The 21731-nt window shown below is 38.1% G+C and overlaps 1 protein-coding gene across 3 annotated transcripts in view; it reads right to left on the reverse strand.

Moving 5' to 3' along the window:
- Positions 1 to 6724: 6724 nt before the first annotated feature.
- Positions 6725 to 21731, reverse strand: part of zdhhc9 (zinc finger DHHC-type palmitoyltransferase 9) — a 37378-nt gene continuing 22371 nt past the window's right edge. For all 3 annotated transcript variants that reach the window (XM_053682235.1, XM_017475011.3, XM_017475012.2), the window contains 5 exons: positions 21196 to 21244; positions 20592 to 20694; positions 16540 to 16643; positions 16259 to 16361; positions 6725 to 9152 (listed from right to left, as the gene is read on the reverse strand). In XM_053682235.1, the coding sequence (XP_053538210.1) occupies positions 8985 to 9152; positions 16259 to 16361; positions 16540 to 16643; positions 20592 to 20694; positions 21196 to 21244 (527 nt within the window). In that variant the 3' untranslated portion in view covers positions 6725 to 8984. The remainder of the gene's footprint in view (positions 9153 to 16258; positions 16362 to 16539; positions 16644 to 20591; positions 20695 to 21195; positions 21245 to 21731) is intronic.

Raw genomic sequence — 21731 nt, forward strand, 5'->3', positions numbered from 1 at the left:
CACGATATGTGACACATTCAGCACAGCATTTTGTGTGTGTGTGTGTGTGTGTCTGTCTGTCTGTAATATCTCACAAAAGTGAGTACACCCTTCACATTTTTGTAAATATTTGATTACATCTTTTCATGTGACAACACTGAAGAAATTACACTTTGCTACAATGTAAAGTAGTGAGTGTACAGCTTGTGTAACAGTGCAAATTTGCGGTCCCCTCCAAATAACTCAACACACAGGCTTTAATGTCTAAATCGCTGGCAACAAAAGTGAGTACACCCCTAAGTGAAATTATGTATTATTTATATATATATATATATATATATATATATATATATATATATATATATATATATATATATATATATATATATATATATATATATATATATATATATATATATATATATATATATATAAAAAAAATTCTAATATCGGCACCCTTGACAAATATGAGCAAAGAAGGCTGTGAAAAATTGTCATTATTGTTTAACCTTTTAATAATAATAAATCCTTAGATTTATACAGCACTTTTTTAGGCACTCAAATCACTTTACATTTTAACATTGTATGGGGGGAAATTTCCACAACCATCACCAGTGTGTAGCATCCACCTGATGCGATGGCAGCCATAGACAGTGATGTAGCCAATTGAGAGATGGAGATTATTAGGAGGCCATGATAGATAAGGGCAAATGGGGGAATTGCACCAAGAGGTTACACCCCTACTCTTTTACAAAATGTGTCCTGAGATTTTTATCGACCACAGAGATTCAGGACCTCAGTTTAACATCTCATCCGAAAGAAGTGTCCCCGTCACTATACCAGGGCATTAGGACCCACACAGACCACAGGGTGAGCACCCCCTGCTGGCCTCACTAATACCACTTCCAGCAGCAACCATAGTTTTCGGTAGGAGGTCTCCCATCCAGGTACTGGCCAGGCTCAACCCTGCTTAGCTTCAGTGGAACACCAGGTGAGAGCTGCAGATGCTGGTCATATCATCGTTTTGATCTTTTGTTGAAAAAAAATCATAAAAAAATACTCTGCTTTCATGGATATCAAACAATTGTAAACACAACACAGGTTTATCCAAAAAAAATATACAGTACTGTGCAAAAGTTTTAAACAGATGCAAAGAAATGTTGCACAGCAAAGATACCTTAAAAATAATCAGATTAAATGTTTCTACATTTGAAAAGAAAAAAAAATACCATAAAGAGCAGTAAACAGTAGTAAATGAAACAAAGTCAATATTTGGTTTGACAAAAAAATAAAAATTAAAATACCAGTCTCCAGTACAATTTGTGCAGTATTTTTAAGGAAATGAGATGCAAGTTTTATTGAGCATCTTGTAGAACCAGTCACGGTTCTTCTGGAGACTTTGACTGTCTCACTTGATTCTTATTTTTGCAGCAAATCCCAGCAACCTTCACTGTGTTTTTGTCTGAAAAGTGTCTCTGACATAATATGCTGCTTTCTATAATGACATACAAACTTTTTCCTGTAACATTTAATTTTGTGCAATGACTGTATACTGTATATCTTTGTTAATTATAGGTGTACAACAATTATTGGCAGCCTTATGAATCATATGAGAAAAAATATATTTGAAATATAGTCCCATTGATATTTAAGATTTTTTTAAGTAAACCTGGGTGACTAGGAACAGGAAATTGTTCCACCATGACTCCCTGTTTCACAGGGGTATAAATATGAGGTAACAGCTAGGCCAAATTTCCTTAGTCCTTCATAACAATGGTTAAGACCAAAGAATATAGCGATGATGTGAAGCTCAACAACCTTTCGCAACACAAAATGGGAAGTGGCTATAAGAATAGCACAAGCATTGAAAATCCACCATCAGGGCCATCATCATAATTGACTAGTTCCAGTCAACTTAAAATGTTATTAATCAACCTGGAAGCGGACGTGTGTCTATATTGTCTCAATGCACTGTGAAGAGGATGGCTTGAGTGGCTAAAAAATCTCCAAGCTGGAGAATTGCAGAAGTTAGTTGCATCTTGGGGTTAAAAAGTCTCCAAAACTACAATCCAAAGTCTCCTACATCACCACAAGTTGTTTGGAAGAGTTTCAAGAAAAAGCCTCTACTCTCATCCAAAAACAAACTCAAGCATCTTCAGTTTGCCAGACACTACTAGAGCTTCAAATGGGATCGGGTTCTATGGTCTGATGAAACCAAAGTATAGCTTTTGGCAATAAACAGAGAGGTGGTTTTGGCGCACACAGAGAGGTAGCTATATGGAAAAGTATCTCATGTCCACGGTTAAATAATTAATGTTTTGGGGCTGTTTTTAAGCCAGAGGACCTGGACATTTTGTTAGGATACATGGCATCGTGGACTATCAAATATCAACAGATATTAAATGAAAACCTGACTGTCTCTGCCAGAGAGCTTACAATGGCCCATAATTGGATCTTCCAGCAGGAAAATGATCCAAAACCTACATCAAAATCAACACAAAAATGGTTTACTGACCACAAAATCAAGGTCCTGCCATGGCCATCCTAGTCCCCTGACTTGAAACCTATAGAAAATCTATGGGGTGAACTGAAGAGGAGAGTCCTCGAAATTTGAGGGATCTGGAAAGATTCTGTATGGAGGAATGGTCTCGTTTCCTCATCAGGCATTATAGGATAAGACTCAGAGCTGTTATCTTAGCAAAGGGAGGTAGCACAAAGTATTGACTAAAAGGGTGCCAATAATTGTTGCACACCTCTATGTAGTCTCTATGCAGATGATGTCCTACTGTACCTGCAGAGCCCTAAACCTTCACTTCAGGAAGTGTTAGTAATACTAACTAGTAATAGGTTAGTAATACTTTTTCCAAAATATCAAACTACACAATAAATTGGAATAAATCTACCATACTTCCGCTCTCTTATGAGGCTTGGGATTCTGCAGCACAGAATTCACTTCTTCCAATCCGTGTTGGAAATATTAAGTACTTAGGCATCAGTATCTCCTCCAGGCTGTCAGAGTTGTTCTCGCTTAATTACATTCCACTGCTTAAAACAATAGATGATGATCTTAAACACTGGATGAATCTTTCATTAACAGGAAGAACAGCAACTATCAAAATGAAAATTCTCCCTCAGATTACTTCTCTATTCTCAATGCTCCGTCATGCCTACAGAAAAATGGTTTGAATCGCTTAATTGCTCAATCTCCCTTTTTTACTGGAGGAATAAAAAAGCAAAAATTAAATACTCTACATTACAGAAAAATAAATCTCAAGGAGGTTTAGAAGAACCAATTTTTTACTTATTATCTGGCAAATCAACTGCAATATTTAGTGAAATGGATTCATCAAAGCAATAACAACATCTCATGGATACAACTGGAACAAACATACTGTAAAAAAAACTTACACTTGTAGATTTTCCATTTCTCAACAATTCACTTAAACAATTCTTCAAAACTGGAAGTCAAAGTGTCTGCTCAATTTAAATCAGTGGAGTAATCTAATAATAGAATACATATCCATGGCAAAAATCACAGCTCTCCATAAAAGCTGTAAGCTGCAATTCAAGGAAAACTGGAAACCATTCCTAAACCATTTCAAACTTAAAATTAATACAGATGCCACATACATCCCTATATATATATATATATATATATATATATATATATATATATATATATATATATATATATATATATATATATATATATATATATATATATATATATATATATATATACACACACACACACACACAAAGTATATATGTAATGTGTGTGTATTATATATACATACATACACATTATATTATATTTATTTATTTATTTATTTATACACATACAAAAAAAAAAACAGCCCATACGCACACAAACCAACGTGCACCTCGCATGACTGCCACCTAGGTGCTGAACAGACAGCTTCACTCCTCACATGTTGTGGACAGCTTGAGAGCACATGGCTGAAACACGGGGAGGCAGAAGTACTTCAGAGGGTGAGCCCGGTAAACTACCGTCTAAAACAGCCCGGTAAGCATGCAGACACCCAGCTATATCACATAAATCTATTGAAAAAATGGGTTGAGCCCACGCCAGTGGTGTCTGCCTTTGCCACTCTCCCCACAGATCTCCATTAGCGTACCTTGGTCCACCATCATGAGGAACTCACCCCCATGCAACACCAAGAGCTGACAGAGCTGGTGGACCAGTTTGCCGACATCTTCACGTGCACCCCAGGTTCGACGCCTCTGGTCCACCATGAGATAAAAACCCCACCGGGAGTAGTGGTAAGACAGCGGCACTACTGTGTCAGGCAACTGAGGAGGATATCAGCCAGATGTTCTGAGATGGAATCATCGAGGAGTCCGCCAGCCCCTGGTCCAGCCACATCGTTGTGGTGCCGAAGTCCAAAGGCAGTATCAGGCTCTGAACCAGGTCTCCGATTTCAACAGCTACCCCCTCCCCTGAGTGGATGACCTGGTGGAGCAGCTGGGGAGAGCCTACTTCATCTCCACTCTCGACCTGACCAAGGACTAATGGCAAGTTCCTTCAGCACCACCAGTGGCCACTGGCAGTACTGGGTTCTCCCCTTTGGCCTCCACAGAGCACCAGCAACATTCCAGCACCTGATGGACATTGTCCTGAGACCACACAGGCCATTTACCACCACCCATCTGCTCCTCCACCTGGTCGGACCACCTCTCCCATCCAAGTCCTGGGAAGCCTCCGAAGATCCGGGCTGATGGCCAACCCGAAGAAGTGCCATCTGGGGTTGACCGAGGCACAGTACCTGGGATATCACATTGTCCGGGCATACTCAAACCCCAAGAGAAGAAGATAGAGATGGTGTAATAAAAAAAAAAAAATTTTTTTTTAATAAATAAATAAATAATAATAATAATAATAAAAAAAAAATAAAAAAAAAGAGTATCCACGAACTGCCTCGAAGAAACAGGTATGCGTCTTTTTGGAGTTGGCAGGATATTACAAGTTTGTGCCTAACTTCTCCTCTCTAACCGCTCCCCTCTCGGACCTTACCAGGAAAGGCCATCCAGACTGGGTAGGGTGGACCAAGGAGATGGAGCAGGCATTCCAAGCCCTCAAGCAGGCACTTACCAGCTCCCCTGTCCTGCAGAATCCCAACTTTGACCTGCCCTTAACGGCCCACACTGATGCCTCTGAGACAGGGCTAGGAGCCATCCGATACCAGACCTTCAATGGAGAAGAGCACCCAGTCCTATATGTGAGCTGAAAGCTAAACCCTGCTGAGACGAAGTATGCAGCTGTGGAGAGAAAAGCCCTGTCAATAAAGTGGGCCATAGAGGAGCTGCGGGTATTACCTGGCAAGTCGTCACTTCACCCTCGTGACCGACCACGCTCCTTTGCAGTGGATGGCCAGAGCAAAGGACTCCAACACTAGGGTAACCATTTAGTTTCTCTCTTTGCAGGACTTCTATTTCCAAAGTACAGCACCAAGCAGGGGCCCACCATGGAAATGCAGAAGGCCTCTCCCGAAGGCATGCCTTATGGGCCCAGCATCCACCAGCAGTAGGCTTGGAGCTGGGGGGAGGGGGTACTGTGACGGCAAGAATGCAGCCCACATCCACACAAACCAACGTGCTCCTCGCATAACTGCCACCCGTACAGCTCCGCTTCACCACCCCGCTTGGTGTTGACAGATTGAGAGCACATGGCTGCAAGGCAGGGTGACAGAAGTGCAGTGCACATAGCTGACGGCCAGTGTGTGGAGCGGCTGCTCCTCACCCTCCTGCAAAAGACAGGAGAGTATAAAAGTGCAAAGCATGAGAGAAACAGAGAGGTGAGCAAGTGCTCCTGTTGCCTTAATGCTGAAACATGTTCATTTCATTCACAGAAGCCTACTCAGAAGAAGACAGTGCTGACGAAGATGCTCCCTGGCCACATTGCACCTTCAGGTGGTACCCACCGCCAGCACCACACTCCCCGAGTCCCGCCTCGAGCCTGCTCAAGCCAGTCCTTACAAGAGGTGCTTAGAATTTAAACTTGTCATCTTGATGGCTGCTTTAATCTGGGTAGTTCTAATCATCATCCAGACATCTGGGGAATCAGCTGTTGACAAAACCAAGAAGCCTTTAACTGCGGAGAGCATGTCGTCAAAAAGGGAAAACAACAGAGCCTGTGTTAAAACTAAAATAAATAATCGGCATGTCTTTTGAGAGGTGGTGACAACTCTGAGATCTGAAGGGATTGAAGAGTGATGCAGAGATGGCTTTTTCTGTTGAACAGGTAAAATATTTAAGTCTCAATAGGTAGCTAACTAAAATTAGCGCACTTGTTCACTTGATTCAGCTAGGTATCATGTTTCCCATGTTGTTTTTTTGCTATGGACGATGTGGTAAATATAGAGAAGAAAAAGTTCAGTACTGTAGCATAAATTTAGGGGTGTTTACGTCCACATTGGGCAAACAGTGTAGGAATTACAGCACTACACCACTATTTGGTCTGCATGAATGCAAATGAGAATGAAACACCACCCAAATTATATCTGTTCCACAATGGTACTTTGTCTGTCTCTTTACATGGACAAATCAGGTACATTATGGGGGATGAAAAACTGTGCAACACATGGACTACAAAGTGCATCTGTATTATTGGTTTTCTTAAAAAGGGACTAATAAATGTATTTATAAGCTAGGGGTATCTAGACTGACAACTGAGTGTATTTAATAATACCTGTCAGTTATGATACATGGACAAGTATTATAATAATAAGATATCATATAATTTAATGAACATACATACACACACCAATCCAGCATGTAAAAATAAGTGAAAAGTATGAGATAATCACAGTGTTTATACAAAGAAAAATGAAAAGAAACAATTACCTTGCAATGCATTATAGTGTATATATTATACACTGTAAACACATATTTCGAGCAGACCATAATGTTTGCTAATATTCAGTACATATTAACTCCTACAATGACTTGGCATTAAGACTGATTGTAGTTTGTCATATCTCATGTGGTTGATCACTTCAGCTGTACCTCAAAATAAGCACAGTGGGCCTAATCATTAAACAAGCAGACCTTCCACAGACAGCAGTGCAGTGCAATCATCTAACAAACTAATGAAAAATCAAAGGCATACGAAACAGTTAGTGTTCTTAAAATCAGGCATTAACATTCAAATGTTGCATTTAAAAAAAAATAATTCAGACATTTCTGTGGTTGACTTGGCATCTCAAAATAGAGCTGAAGCTGTAGTCATCCATTTACAGTTTAACTCCAAGCCCTACCAAAGGAAAAAAATACTACACACACTCTTCTTTTCATTCATTTGACACCAAGTAGCCTTGTTATAGCGGTCAGAAAAATTCCCAGTATAATTATACATGTAAACCCCCCACCCCACCCTCCTCCCAACCCCACAAACAAGACAAAAATGCTCTAACTAGCAAAATATATTGCACAGAGTTGAAGATACTGTGAGTGTAGCAAAATGGTACTTGAATTCGTTCATCATTGTACACCAACAATATTCTTCCACTAGACATTAGCTCAAGCATACACAAAGGTGTCTACTCTACTCTACATACAAATAAAACCTGTCAAAAGTAAAGACACTTGCACAGATCACAGAATAGCATGGATTAAATATGTTGACCATCAAAATAATCTTTCATATTATATCCCTTTATCTCACTTGTCTAAGTCCAGCATTATAAACATGCTCTTCTAAGCCTGGATGAGCTATACTGTTTCTCAGCATGAAATTAACAGATGTGGACAGATTATGAGAAATAAATTCCATCTACTCTGAGTTTTTTTTTTTTTTTTTTTTGGCCAAATCATGGCTGTAAGTGAAGGAAGAGGAGGAGGAGGATGGTGGTGATGGTGACGATGACTATGGAGGAAGTTCTGGGCTGACCTCACTCAATTCGTTTGTTGCAAGAGGAGAGAGAACAATCACCAGAAGAATGATGAGGAAATTTCTTCAGCTTCATGTACATTCATGGACATTCTTTCACTTCTTGTATCCCCAACTTCTCAACTTTTTTTTTTTTTTTTTTTTTAAATCTATGTACATTTACACCATGGCTTAGTTTATCGATCATTTTTTTTGCAGAGCAACATTTCATTAGTGTTCTATTTTCAAATCCATCACTTTAATACTCATTGTACAATATTTGGGTTGTATAATAAAATGGAAATTGAAGGGTTTCTCCACAAATGGCCTTATGTTGTCTGAGATAGTGCAGCTTTCAGATAAGGCACTGTTACTAGTGTCTGTCAACAACAGGCCAACATGTATGTGCTGACACTTACACACACTTCACATACAGAAAGTGTGTTAGGGTGTCCTTAATCACAGACTGATCTGAAACATTTTGTACACTGTTTGTGTTGACAAGAATTCAGTGTAAAGCGCCACGCTTTACAAAAAAACAACAACAAAAAAAACAAATATATTTAGAATAATGCAAATGACTATCATGGGTATTTCAAAATGGCATCCAGTTGGCCCCACTCTGCTGCTGGAACATAAATTCATCTGTTTGCATGTGCAGTTTGAACATAGGTGGCTGGTTTAGGTTTCTCTCTTTAAAAACAATCCTCCATATGTTTGTGTTGCATAGGACCTGTTTCACCAACCACTGCACAAAGTTCTACAGATGTTATGCAACTGACAAGATGGAACATTAATTAATGAAAAATGGCCATCAAGAAATGCTGCTTGAAGGAAAACATTGCAAGTAGACAATTAGCAAAACAATCCATTTCATATTTTGCCTTTCATGGGTTTTTGCCATGCAGCATTTCAGAGAAAGAGTGAGAGTGCTGTGATACCACCAGAGGCCTTCAACAGTGAGGCAGCCAAAGTTGATAGGACCTTCACCTGAACATGGACAGTGAGGAATAGATGCTGCTCTGACAAAGTCTTTCTCAAAGCCTGTCACCCTTCTGATTGTTCAAATATGCATCTTCCTTAATGAAACACCATTCAGAGATTTGCAAGCAGAGATCTAGTGGGCTGATTCTTTGACAACAATGGGGGCAGGGCCGATTTTAGGAGAAAAGTCTCTTGGGCTGGATGGTTTTTCCTCTGTTGGGATGCTGGCGGTGGCAGTGGCAATGCTGGGCTTGGCTTCATCGGGAGTGTGTTCATTGGGAATCAGAGGAGCTGTGGTTTTCTGCCAGGGAGGGAAAAGTACAGTTAGTGTTTTGAAAAAAAATGTCTCATTATGTGATAATCATTATATTTACAAAAGGATGCCTCTTCTGAATGCTGCTGCTCACAGCGTGACCCCTATTTCATGTGACACCTACAGAGGTCACTACACTGGCTTACTGTTCCAGCAAGAACCCAATTCAAAACGATTCCCTCAAATCCCAGGCAGCAAACAGCTCTGCACCAAATAATATATGCAGCAAGTACACCCCATGGATTTTTTTTTTTTTAAACATATTCAGACAAACAAACATTTGAGCCTCTTTGAAACAGTGCCTATTAATAAAGTTGATACACTATCAAATGACACATAAATTTGACATTTTGTAGAAATTTTCACAATAAGTACATCCCTACATTTATCACACCTTCAAATCCATATAATTAGAATCAGGTGTTCAAGGTTAGGTGCCAGTGATTAGATCCTGCTTAGGGAACGCAGGTGGAACCTGTCTTATTTATACCCCTCTCATATCTAGTGTCTGGTTTAGCAGCCGTGGATCCTCTAGGTGGCGGTTTGGCAACACCGGACAGTGACTGGATCATTGATTGGAGGAAATGATTGTAGTTCCGGAAGCGATCGGAAGCAAAATGGATGATGAATCTTGTGGCAGTAATAATGGAATGAATGAATGAATGAATGGAGTCAGGTACTTAATCGGAAAAGAAAGAAAACATGTCATCAAGAACAGATAGTGATAGTCTGGAACGAATGCTAAAGAAGAATTCAAGGTAATATTGAAGTTTTTGGAGAATGTTGGAGTAATAAATCCAACTCACAAAAGGCACTGAAAAAAGCCTGAAAAGGTGAAATAAATGAAGCCACAACTTTAAGGGATGGAAACTTGGTAATTTTGTGTAAGGATGGTAGGCAACAGAAGTTAGCACAGGGATTAAAGTTATTGCTTGGACAGGCAGTTACATGCACAATACCTAATACAAAACCATGGATAAGGGGAGTAATTACTGGAACAGAAAAAATAAACTGTATTCAGGGAGCAAAGGTAACAGACTTCAAGTGATGAAATATGTTGGTAATAAGGAGAGAATGGATAGTCTATCAGTAATGCTGTAATTTAATAATGATAGAATGCCTGATAAAGTGTATATTGGGTTTGTTAGCTATACAGTAAGACCATATATACCTCCACCAAGAAGATGCTTTAAGTGCCAGAAATATAGTCATGTAGCTGCAGTGTGTAAACAACGCTGTGCTAGATGTGGTGAGAATCATGAATATGGGAATTGTGAACAAGGAATGCACCCAAAATGTTGCAATTGTGGAGGTGAACACAGGGCCAGATATGGGGGGTGTGTAGAACATAAGAAGGCAATTAAAGTACAAAATGTAAAAATATCAGAGGGATTGTCTTACGCTGAGGCATTCAAAAAGGTTAAGTAAGTGGAACCAGCAGAAAGAGAAAGAACATTTACAACAAGAGAACAGGTAGGAAATGATGAAGTAGAACAAAAGAAAAGCTCATGGAATGTGGAAAAGTGGAATTCATATCTTTTATGGCAGAGGTAGTCAGTTGCTCTGCACAGACTGACAGCAGAGCAGAAAGGATAAAAAATATTATCAAAGCTGCAGAAAAATACCTCAATGTGGAAGGGGTCACAATAGAGCAAATAAATGAGAAACTCAAAGTTCAGACACTGTTAACACAGGCACAATGTGGAGGGAGCACCTGTTAATGGTGATCACGCTCTTACAGTGGAATTCAAGGAGCCTAACAGCCAATGGACAAGAATGTAAAAAATATAGAGAGAAAATATAGAAAGTAAACCACAAGCAATATGTATTCAAGAAACCTGGTTAAAACCACATTTAGAATTTGTAATTAAAGGATATACAACAATACGGAGAGACAGGCAAGAAGGTAATGGAGGTGGTGTAGCAACATTTATTCAAACAGAAGTGGGATACAGGATTATAGATGTAAATATGAGGCATTAACAGTAGAATTAGTACATAATGTAAGGGTAATTAGTTATTACAGTCTGTGTGAAAAATTAAGTAGAGAGAATTTAGAAATGTTTATGGGAAAGAGCAATCATATAACAATATGTTGTGGTGAGTTTAATGCACATAATACACAGGGGGAAATAAGTATTGAACATGTCAACATTTCTTTCAGTAAATATATTTCCAACGAGGTTATTCACATGAAATTTTCACCAGACATCAGTATTAACTCAAGAAATCCAGAAATATAAAGAATACACAATATTAAAGTCCATAAATAAAGTTATGTGTAATAAATTGGAATGACACAGGAAAAACGTATTGAACACGCTAAGAAAAAGCAGTTCTCCCTGGCAAGGTAATGCAAGGAACCAGCTGAAATCCATAAGTAATTATACCTCCCATCTGTGCAAGTTAATATCAGCTGGGTTAGTAAATTGATGGTCTATAAAAAAGGCTTTTCGCTACCAAGGTGTCACACAAGAAATATCTCATGATGGGGAAAAGAAAAGAGCTTTCCCAAGACCTTCACAACCTTATTGATGCAAAACATATTGATGGAATCGGATACAGACGTATTTCAAAACTTCTGAATCCTCCAGTAAGCACCACTGGGGCCATTATCCACAAGTGGAAGCATCATCACTCAGTCATCAACTGGCCATGCACAGGAGCTCCTCGCAAGATTTCTGACCAGGGAGTCAGAAGTATATTCAGGAGAGTAGCCCAAGAGCCAAGGACCATTCGGAAAGAGCTCCAGAAACACAAGGAGGCAGCAGGTGCCATCGTCACAGAGAAAACAATAGGCAATGCACTCCACTGCTCACGCTCACCCCGCAAGACTCCATTATTAAAGAAAAGGCATGGCGAAGCTCATTTAAAGTTTGCTACAACTCATTTGGACAAGCCTATGAAATACTGGGAGAGTGTAGTCTGGTCAGACGAGAGAAAAATTTAACTTTTTGGCTGTCATACTACACACCATGTTTGGAGAAGAAATAGCACTGCACCTCACCCTAAAAACACTATACCAACAGTGAAGTTTGGAGGTGGAAGCATCATGGTGTGGGGCTGTTTTTCATCACATGGTACTGACAGACTTCATATAATTGAAGGAACAATGAATGGATCTCTTTAACAGGAGATTCTAGAGAAGAATCTGCTGCCATCCACCAGGATGAAGAAGATGAGATGTGGGTGGACCTTCCAGCAGGACAACAATCCAAAGCATACAGCAAAGGAAACTCAATTGATTTCAGAGAAAAAAAATCAAGGCGTTAGAATGGCCCAGTCAATCACCTGACTTGAATCCAATTGAACAAGATTTAAAGACAATATGTTTAGAAGAACGGGCCAAAATCACACCTGAAAACTGCAGCTGATTAATGTCTTCATACAAGAAGCATCTTGAAGCTGTCCTTACAAACAAAGGCTTCTCCACCAAGTATTAAATAAATTTCAGTTAGCGTGTTCAATTCTTTTTACCTGTGTCATTCCTCTCTATTACACATAACTCCATTTATGGACTTTAATGTTTGGATTTCTTTATGTGTGTGGATTTCTTGAATTAATACCAAAGTTTGGTGAAGATTTCATGTGAATAGCCTCATTGAAATATATTTGCTGAAACAAATGTTGATGCGCTCAATAATTATTTCCCCCACTGTACAATAATGGGAAGCAAGAAAACTGATAATAATGAGAAGATGGTGGAGGAAATGTTAGATTGTAATAGACTTGTATATTTAAACGAAGAAAGATATTATCAATGCAAGTTATTCCAATATAGACTTAACATTACTATCAAAATGTTTGGCAATATAAATGCATCGGAGATCTGGGGAAAATATAATACTATAGGTAGTGATCACTATCCAATCACATGTAAAATAGGTATGGAAGAACAAAATTACAGAACAGAAATTATAGATGAAAAGATGTATAGAAGGAAATTAATACAGTAAATTGGGAGTCATTTAAATATATAACTGATGTAAAAATACAGGAATTAAAGTTTAGTGAAGAAATAGCTCTAGAGGAATTTAATGATAAGCTATGTAACATATTATATAGTACTGCTGAAGAAGTTATTTGTCAAACAAAAGGATGAAAAAGGAAGAAATTTGGTGGACGAATTTATGTAGTCAAGCAATTAAAAACAGGAATAATGCATTTAGGAAACTGAAAAGAACACACACATTCATAAACTAATATTATATATACATATATATATACATATATACATATACACACACACACACACACACATACATATATATATATATATATATATATATATATATATATATATATATATATATATATATATATATATATATATATATATATATATATAAAAAAATAAAGCACAAGCACACCGAAGTAAGGAGAGTAATCAAACAAGAAAAAAGAATGAGTGGAGACATTTTTGTGAAACAATTGGGAAAGAAACAGATATTAGTCAATTATGGGGTATGATTAGGTAGACGGGTGGAATACAAAAAAGTTACAGTTTAAAAGTAATTAGTGTTGGAGAAAGAATAGCAATAATAAACACTAAGAAGGCAGAAATGCTAGTTGAATTATTCTTAAAAGTGCATAGCAGTAGTAATGTGTCAGAGGAAATGAAAAAACAGAGCACAAAGAAGGCAAGACTATATAGACATGATAAAAAAATTATTTTAATAATACTCGAGATATTGGATTTTCATTATTTGAATTGAAAAGATCTATAGGAGGAGCCAATCAAACATCTCCTAGTAAAGACAAGGTGTGTTATAATATTATTAAAAATCTGATACATCTTTGAGTATTATACTGCATCTGTATAATAGAATATGGGAGACAGAAAAGCTGTCAGAAACCAGGCAAAGATTAGATCCAATGCTGCAAATTATCGGCCTATAGCACTGATATCTAATGTATGTAAATTCATGGAACAAATGATTGTGTATAGATTAATTTATGTGATGGAAAAGAAAGGAATTTTATCACCATACCAAAGTCGTTTTCATAAAGGGCATAGCACAATAGATGCTTGGAACATTATATTCAAAAGCACAGGTTAATAAAGAAATAGTAGTAGGAGTGTTTTTTGATAACAAAAAAAGCATATGATATGCTGTGGAAAGAGGGGCTTTTAATTAAGTTGAAAAATTTGAAGCAGAATGTATAATTGGATAATGGGTTTCTTATTTGATAGAACGGTAAATAAAAACTACATATTTTTTCTCCCTCTCTGTCAATGCTCCACACTCCTGTCCAGTTGGTGGCAGTAATGCACAATTTGAGCTGGTTTGCCAACTGCCATAAAGCAACAGAAGAAGTGCTATTAAGGCATATGCTGTCTTGCCAAGATCTAAAGAGTTCTGTAAGCCCTTCAGAAAAAAGGTTGTGGATGCCCATGAGTCTGGCAAGGGATTTAAAAAGATCTCATAATTATTTGAAACGCACCATTCCACTGTAAAGAAAATCATCTACAAATGTTACAGATATCAAATGACTTCCAATTTATGCAGGACTGGCCGTCCCAGCAAATTCAGCTCAAGAGCAGGCCATCTGATGCAAAAAGAAGTCTCCAAGAATCCCAAAATTTCATCACAGTATCTGCAAGTAAGTCTTGCAACTGTTGGTGTTAAAGTGCATGCTTCTACAATCAGAAAGAGATTGCACAAATTTTACTTGCATGGGGGGTGTGCCAGGAAAAAGCCTTTGCAAGACTATTGTTTGCCAATCAGCATATGGGCAAAGACCAGGCATTTTGGAATAATCTGAACAGAAAAATCAAAGATAGAGTTATTTTCCACAGTAACAACGGACATGTTTGGCTCAGACCAAAGACAGCTTTTCAGGAGAAGCACCTCATACCAGCTGTGAAGCACAGTGGTGGAAATGTTAAGGTTTGGGTTTGCTTCACTGCCTCAGGGACTGGAAAACTTGCATTTATTGATTCAACTATGAATTCTGCATCATATCAAAGAATGCTTGAAGATAATGTGAAGCCATCTGTCCAAAACTTGAAGTTGAACTGAAAGTGAACCTTTCAACAGAATAATGATCCTAAGCACACTAGCAAATACACAAATGAATGGCTCTAAAAGAAGAAACGGAGGGTTATGGAATGGTCTAACCAAAACCTGGATTTGAATCCCATTGAAATGTTGTGGGGGGATTTGAACATTCAAGAAAACCCTCAAGCATCTTGCAAGAGAAAGAATATTACATGGAGGAGTGGTCATAAATTCCAGCAGGCTGATGTCAGAGACAGGTGGACAATTATGCACAATTATTTCTGCTAAAGCAGGCAATACTAGCTACTGAAGGCCAAGGGTGTACTTACTTTTTTCACAGAAGAATCTCATATCTAAAGATAAGCGGTATAGAAGATGAATGGATGGATGGATGGAATCTCACATCTATGGGTTTCTCTGTTTAATAAATGACTGAAAAAGGGTTTTTTTATTATGCCTATTGTATTCTTTTGAACAACTTATTTGTATTTTTTATTTGCTTATTTTTTGCATTCAGTTTCAATATTTTCTTCTTATTACCAGGTAGATTAGTCCAATTTAGTATTTGCACAATGTAACATTAGTCTCTAGACTCTGTTCTTGCAGATTCCCCAGGTGCTTTGTATTTCTGTGCTTTCTCATACAAATGACTGAATGTATTAAAAATCAACACTGCATAAAGGTACTCTAAACCAACCTGGATGTCAAGCTGAGAGAGCACTAATGCTTTTTGTTTTCTTAAGTTCAGCTTGGAGCACAATGACAAAGCAAAAATGTCAGGGTTTGACTTGAGCTAAAAAGATACTCTAAACTGTAAAAGGTCACTGGAATAAATTTTCTGCATCCCTGAGCACCAAAAACCCCAAAACAATGGATCCCAGTATGTAAAGGGGAGAAAAGAAGAAAAAAAAATAACCCACACCCCTTCAAAATCGTAACAATGTTCAGAAACTTCTGGTGTAGGTCATACACAAAGCAATGCAAATACTTGAAATGCAGTAGAGTAGTAGACGCTGTGAAGACTCAGTGTATTGAGCACTCAGGAAACCTAGAGCAACTTTGTGAGTGTGAGAACACAACACACACACTTACTGTGTTAGGTGGAACAGCAGTGTTTGTGGTGGCAGTGGCATCAGAAGCACCAGGAGTGGAGACAGAAGGTTCTTCAGGCATCAGCCCTCTTCTGTCCAGAACACTGAAAAGAGAGAGAGTGAGAGAGAGAGAGAGAGAGAGAGAGAGAGAGAGAGAGAGAGAGTGTGTACACCAAAATACTGACAGAAGAAGCAAGTTAAAAGATTCAAATGTACACAGAGACTCATACATATTTAGACTTTTTTCTACATTACTATTAACATGGTCAGTAAAGTTCATACCTAGGGTAAGTGGGGCCGCAGAGCACCTCACCGCAGTTCTTGATAATGTTCTTGTGACTGTATGGGTTCTGGATGCGGTTCTTCCCTGACCATGAGCCTTTTATCTGCACCACACAGAAACAAAACCTTCATAACGGCTGGTAAAAAAACAAAAAACAAAATCAAGCTGGCCACAATCCAGCATCTTCACCAACTATAATTACTTCCACAGGATCAGCATCTACTGTCAAATCTACTGCGTCCACTGCACTGAATTCAACATGAGCTTACACAATTTGAATCTTATTCAAAAGGTGCACCTCAGAATTCTTTTCAACACAACATCTAACGACAACATCTGATGTTTCACTGTACTAGATTCAAAAACTTTAGTGTCATATGCACAAGCTTCCTTGTTTTCTTAGTTTGCATGTTCTTGTGGAGGCTCGTAAGTTGCACAGTGCAGCATTTGTAACCATTCAATGTGTCAGTGTGTGTAAGAGGAAGATGGAGGTGGAAGATATAGAGGGTGACAGCTGTTGATGTGCCTGACAGTCAGGGAGTAAAGGCTGTCATGGTGTCTGGATGTTCTGGCTGTGATCCTTCAATACCTCTTACGAGAAATAGTGTGAACAGTGAGTGGGCAGAATGGGAGGGATCCCTGATGACACAGCTAGCCCAGAAAACACACACAATGTTTATTTACTGAAACAGTTGTTGTTCTGAATTCACCTTACATACAACCCCAATTCCAAAAAAGTTGGGACGCTATGTAAAGTGTAAATAAAAACAGAATGCATATGATTTGAAAATCTCATAAACCCATATGTTGTTCACAATAGAACATAGAAAACATATCACATGTTTAAACTAAGGAAAATGTACCATTTTAAGATAAAAATGAGGTAATTTTGTATTTGATGGCCGCAACACGTCTCAAAAAAGTTGGGACAAGATCAACAAAAGGCTGGAAAAGTAAGTGTTACTAAAAAGAAACAGCTGGAGGTTCACTGGAAACAGGTCAGTAAGATGATTGGGTATAAAAAATTTTTTAAAAAAGCATCTTAGAGAGGCTTTCAGATGTAAAGATGGGGAGAGGTTCACCAATCTGCAAAAAACTGTGTCTACCATTTGTGGAACAATTTCAGAATAATGTTCCTCAATGTAAAATTGCAATGACTATGAATATCTCATCATCTACAGTACATATCATCATCAAAAGATTCTGAGAATCTGGAGAAATCTCTGTGCACAAAATCAATATTGCACGCCCGTGATCTTCAGGCCCTCAGGCAGCACTGCATTAAAAACAGGCATGAGTCTGTAAAGGAAATCACTGCATGGGCTCAGAAACACCTCCAGAACTCATTGTCTGAGAACACAGTTCGCCGTGTCATCCACAAATGCTGGTTAAAGCTCGATCATGCAAAGAAAAAGTCATATGTGAAAATGATCCAGACACGCCACCGTCTTCTCTGGGCCAAAGCTCATTTAAAATGGACTGAGGCAAAGAGGAAAACTGTTCTGTGGTCAGATGAATCGAAATTTGAAATTCTTTTTGTAAACATGGGCGCCACGTCCTCTAAACTAAAGAGGACTAAAGAGGAGAGGGACCATCCGGCTTTTTATCAGATCTCAGTTCAAAAGCCTGCATCTCCGATGGTATGAGGTGCATTAGTACATATAGAATGGGCAGCTTGCACATCTGGAAAGGCATCATGAATGCTGAAAGGTATATACAGGTTTTAGAGCAACACATGCTTCCATCCAGATTCCATCCCATCTTTACTTCTGAGAGACTCTGCCTCTTTAAGATACTCTTTTTATACTCAATCATATTATTTTCCTGTTGCCAATTAACCTAATTAGTTGCAAAATGTTCCTCCAGCTGTTTCTTTTTAGTAACACTTACTTTTGCAGCCCAAATTTTTTGAGACCTTTGAGACTTTTTTTGTTGCGGCCATCAAATTCAAAATGACCTTATTTTTTCCTTACATTTACATTTATCCATTTAGCAGATGCTTTTATCCAAAGCAAATTACAAATGAGAAAAATACAAGCAAAGCGATATATCAAGCAGAGAACAATACAACTAGTGCTACCATTCCTTAAAATGATACATTTCCTCAGTTTAAACATTTGATGTTTTCTATGTTCTATTGTGAATAACATATGGGTTTATGAGATTTGCAAATCATTGGATTCTTTTTTTATTAAAATTTTACACAGCATCCCAACTTTTTTGGAATTGGGGTTGTAATTAAAGATTTTACAAACATTTATCTGTGGAATTTATTATCTGTCTTTGGGCTTTCATTATAAGTGAGTTTGGAGTTAATGGGTTTTCCGTTCTTTTCTCATTAAGGCGGAAATTAGGCTTCTGAGATATAATGATTTAATCATCTCTACACAATTTTACATTGCGTAGATATACAGTGATGTTTACGGTGATTATTTTACCACAATTGCCAACCTTTACACATGTCAGTACGTATTATCACTCAAATATATGCCAAAAGAGCAGGCTTATTTTTCCCCTCAATATAATGAGAGATAAACCCATAGACATATAAGTCTGGAACCATTTGATTCAGGTGTTTTGATATTAACTGGCACCCGGAAGCACTTCTTCCCTCTCACTCTCTATCAGACTCATGTGGCATCTTCACTTTATGTCATGGTTAACAGACAATGTTTTGATCTCATTAATTTGAAATAAAGTCTTTCAATTCATGTTTGACATAGCTAACATTAGACAAGTATATATTAATATCAGTTAACAATATTTATTAGTGATGTCACCAAACAATTTTGACCGAAAACAGTCAAATATTGTCACAGAAAAAAGGACGAAATTTTTTATCTAAAAAGATTAAATAGGCCTACAACTACAAGTGTCAAAGTATCTAAGACATAATAATTTTAATGGTCATTATATTTAGAAAGAGATTTACATACACTGTTTTTTTTATGCTCAGACACAGTCAATAGTGGAAAATATCAGTCATGTGGACATTAGATAACTGATTTGTAAAAAGATTATATCAAAATGTACTGTTATGATTTATAGTGGGGTTTTTTTCCTTTATTGTGCATTATTGCAGAATCACCCAAAATTCAGTATTCAGCTGAGATTTTGCGATTGCCAATGCCAACAAGATAATATTATTAGGCCAAAAATGGAGGAATTTCTCGTTTTCTTGTTTTTTAGGATCTGGATGACTATTCTGAACGATTAAATTGTTTATCGTGGTTTTTTAAAGTGGTAATTCGTGAGCAGGGAAAAATCAATATAGCACTAGGCTAGTGGAAATCATTTAAATTACAGTCTGTGGCACATATACCTTACAAGATAGTAGATATATTTAGGGATTGAAAGAGTGTTCACCCTAAGGACTAAGAGAAGCTGCTCTGGAAATAGCAAAAGGGTGTTAATTTTTCCTGGATGGAAATTATGAATGAGCCAAGGGTTTGATATCAGGATGGAGCCTTAATGGCTTCTATTTTCTGCACAGCTGCAGTTAAATTATGAACAGGATTTCTAATGAAAAGACTAAAAACTGCAATTGTCTGTCACTGATAATGAGTAATAAAAATAGGAGTTGCCCTGTGAGATGAATGCTCAGGCTCAGGTTTGAAGGTGCCCTCTGCATCCAGCAGGCTTGTTGTGTGTGCTTGTGAGTCATCTGCTCCATTGCCAGTCTGTATTGATATGTCTATTATTAGCGAGATCAAATTGACATAGAAAAACAGCGACATGAGCCATTGCATCAGGCAAGAATGGCCCCTACTGACAATGATTTTGTCTCTCTTTCTTTTCCTGTCTCACTCCATGTCTCATTCTGAACAGTAGCAGTAACAAAAGCTGAAAATATTCATTATAAATGCATTATTGTAGTAAAGTGTAAACACCCCATCAACCCTTTGCAAAAGGAGTGAGCATGTAAGGTGACACTTTCAAAACCTCTGAGAGTCTGCCACAATTCAACACACAACTGTATCTTTCCAGTCAGGTGACAGGAAACAGGAAGTCACACAAACATTTTCATGCACTTTTGATAGTTGAAACTCACATCTTCATTGGTGGTCTGGTTGAGTGAGATCAGGTATGTATGGAAGCCAGTCAGTCCCACCACAGACCAGAGTGTGAAGAAGCACACCAGCACCTCCACCACAGTAGAGAAGACAGTTAAGGAAATAACACACAGAAACACCAATATACTTTACTTCCTAGGCTGCAGTGCATGGTCTAATTTGTTCACTCATGCACACGGTTATTATACGGTGTGTGATGTTTACTCTACAGTTATCACTGTACTGGCAACAGCTATGAATAGAGAATTTTCCATTTTACCCAATATCCGGCAATCTCTTTGGACAGCAAGATAACCTTGTGAAATCTGATCATTTATAGGCTTAATATTGGAGACTCGTGTTGGATGTGTAAAAGCTTTTATGGAGCTCAAAAAGTGCTGACCTTCAGGGATGAATATCTGAACAACATAGCTATAAATCTGTTGATGATTAAAGACAAACAAATTATTCAAGAGGGTATGAACATTATATAAGCGCATCCTTTAGTTTAGTGCTGCAATGTTTCATAATATTTATAGCAGTACTGAGAGTTTATGTAAGAGATGTAATGCATATTAAGGTGAGCTGCTGCTTAAAGGATATGTCCCAGGGGTTTCCTTAAGCGTGTTCACAAATCCGGAGTCCACTGATCCTGTGGAGTACATGACACAGGCACAAACAGGTTCTGACATAACTAGATAAGTAATCTGTGAAGTCCCTCCCTTTCTGCTGCCTGATTACGTATTTCCTTCACTTATATTATAGTATTATAAAGTCATGCTTTTTAAATTAGGAATGACATTCAAGCTGTATTCTGTTTAAACTGTGATCACAAGCTTTGGGCTAATGAGCCGACTACAGCATACTGTGGAATTCTCTTGCTGATACTTGGCCCTTCTGAACTGTGCTCTCTCTCTCTTCCTCCCTCCCTCCCTCCCTCCCTCCCTCCCTCCTTCCCTCCCTCTGTCTGCACACTTCTGTCTTTCGGCAGTAGCAATCTGATGAAAAGGAAGATGAAAGGCATGTCATGTCAACCAGCCATTAAATGTAGCTCATTGCAACACAGCTTTTAGAAGATTCCCCTTCTTTTATATGTAAACAATCAACAGCCTGAAGCTTTCAAATGGTGGCATCACCAT

Source organism: Ictalurus punctatus, chromosome 8 (genome assembly GCF_001660625.3).
Source record: "Ictalurus punctatus breed USDA103 chromosome 8, Coco_2.0, whole genome shotgun sequence".
NCBI lineage: Eukaryota > Metazoa > Chordata > Actinopteri > Siluriformes > Ictaluridae > Ictalurus > Ictalurus punctatus.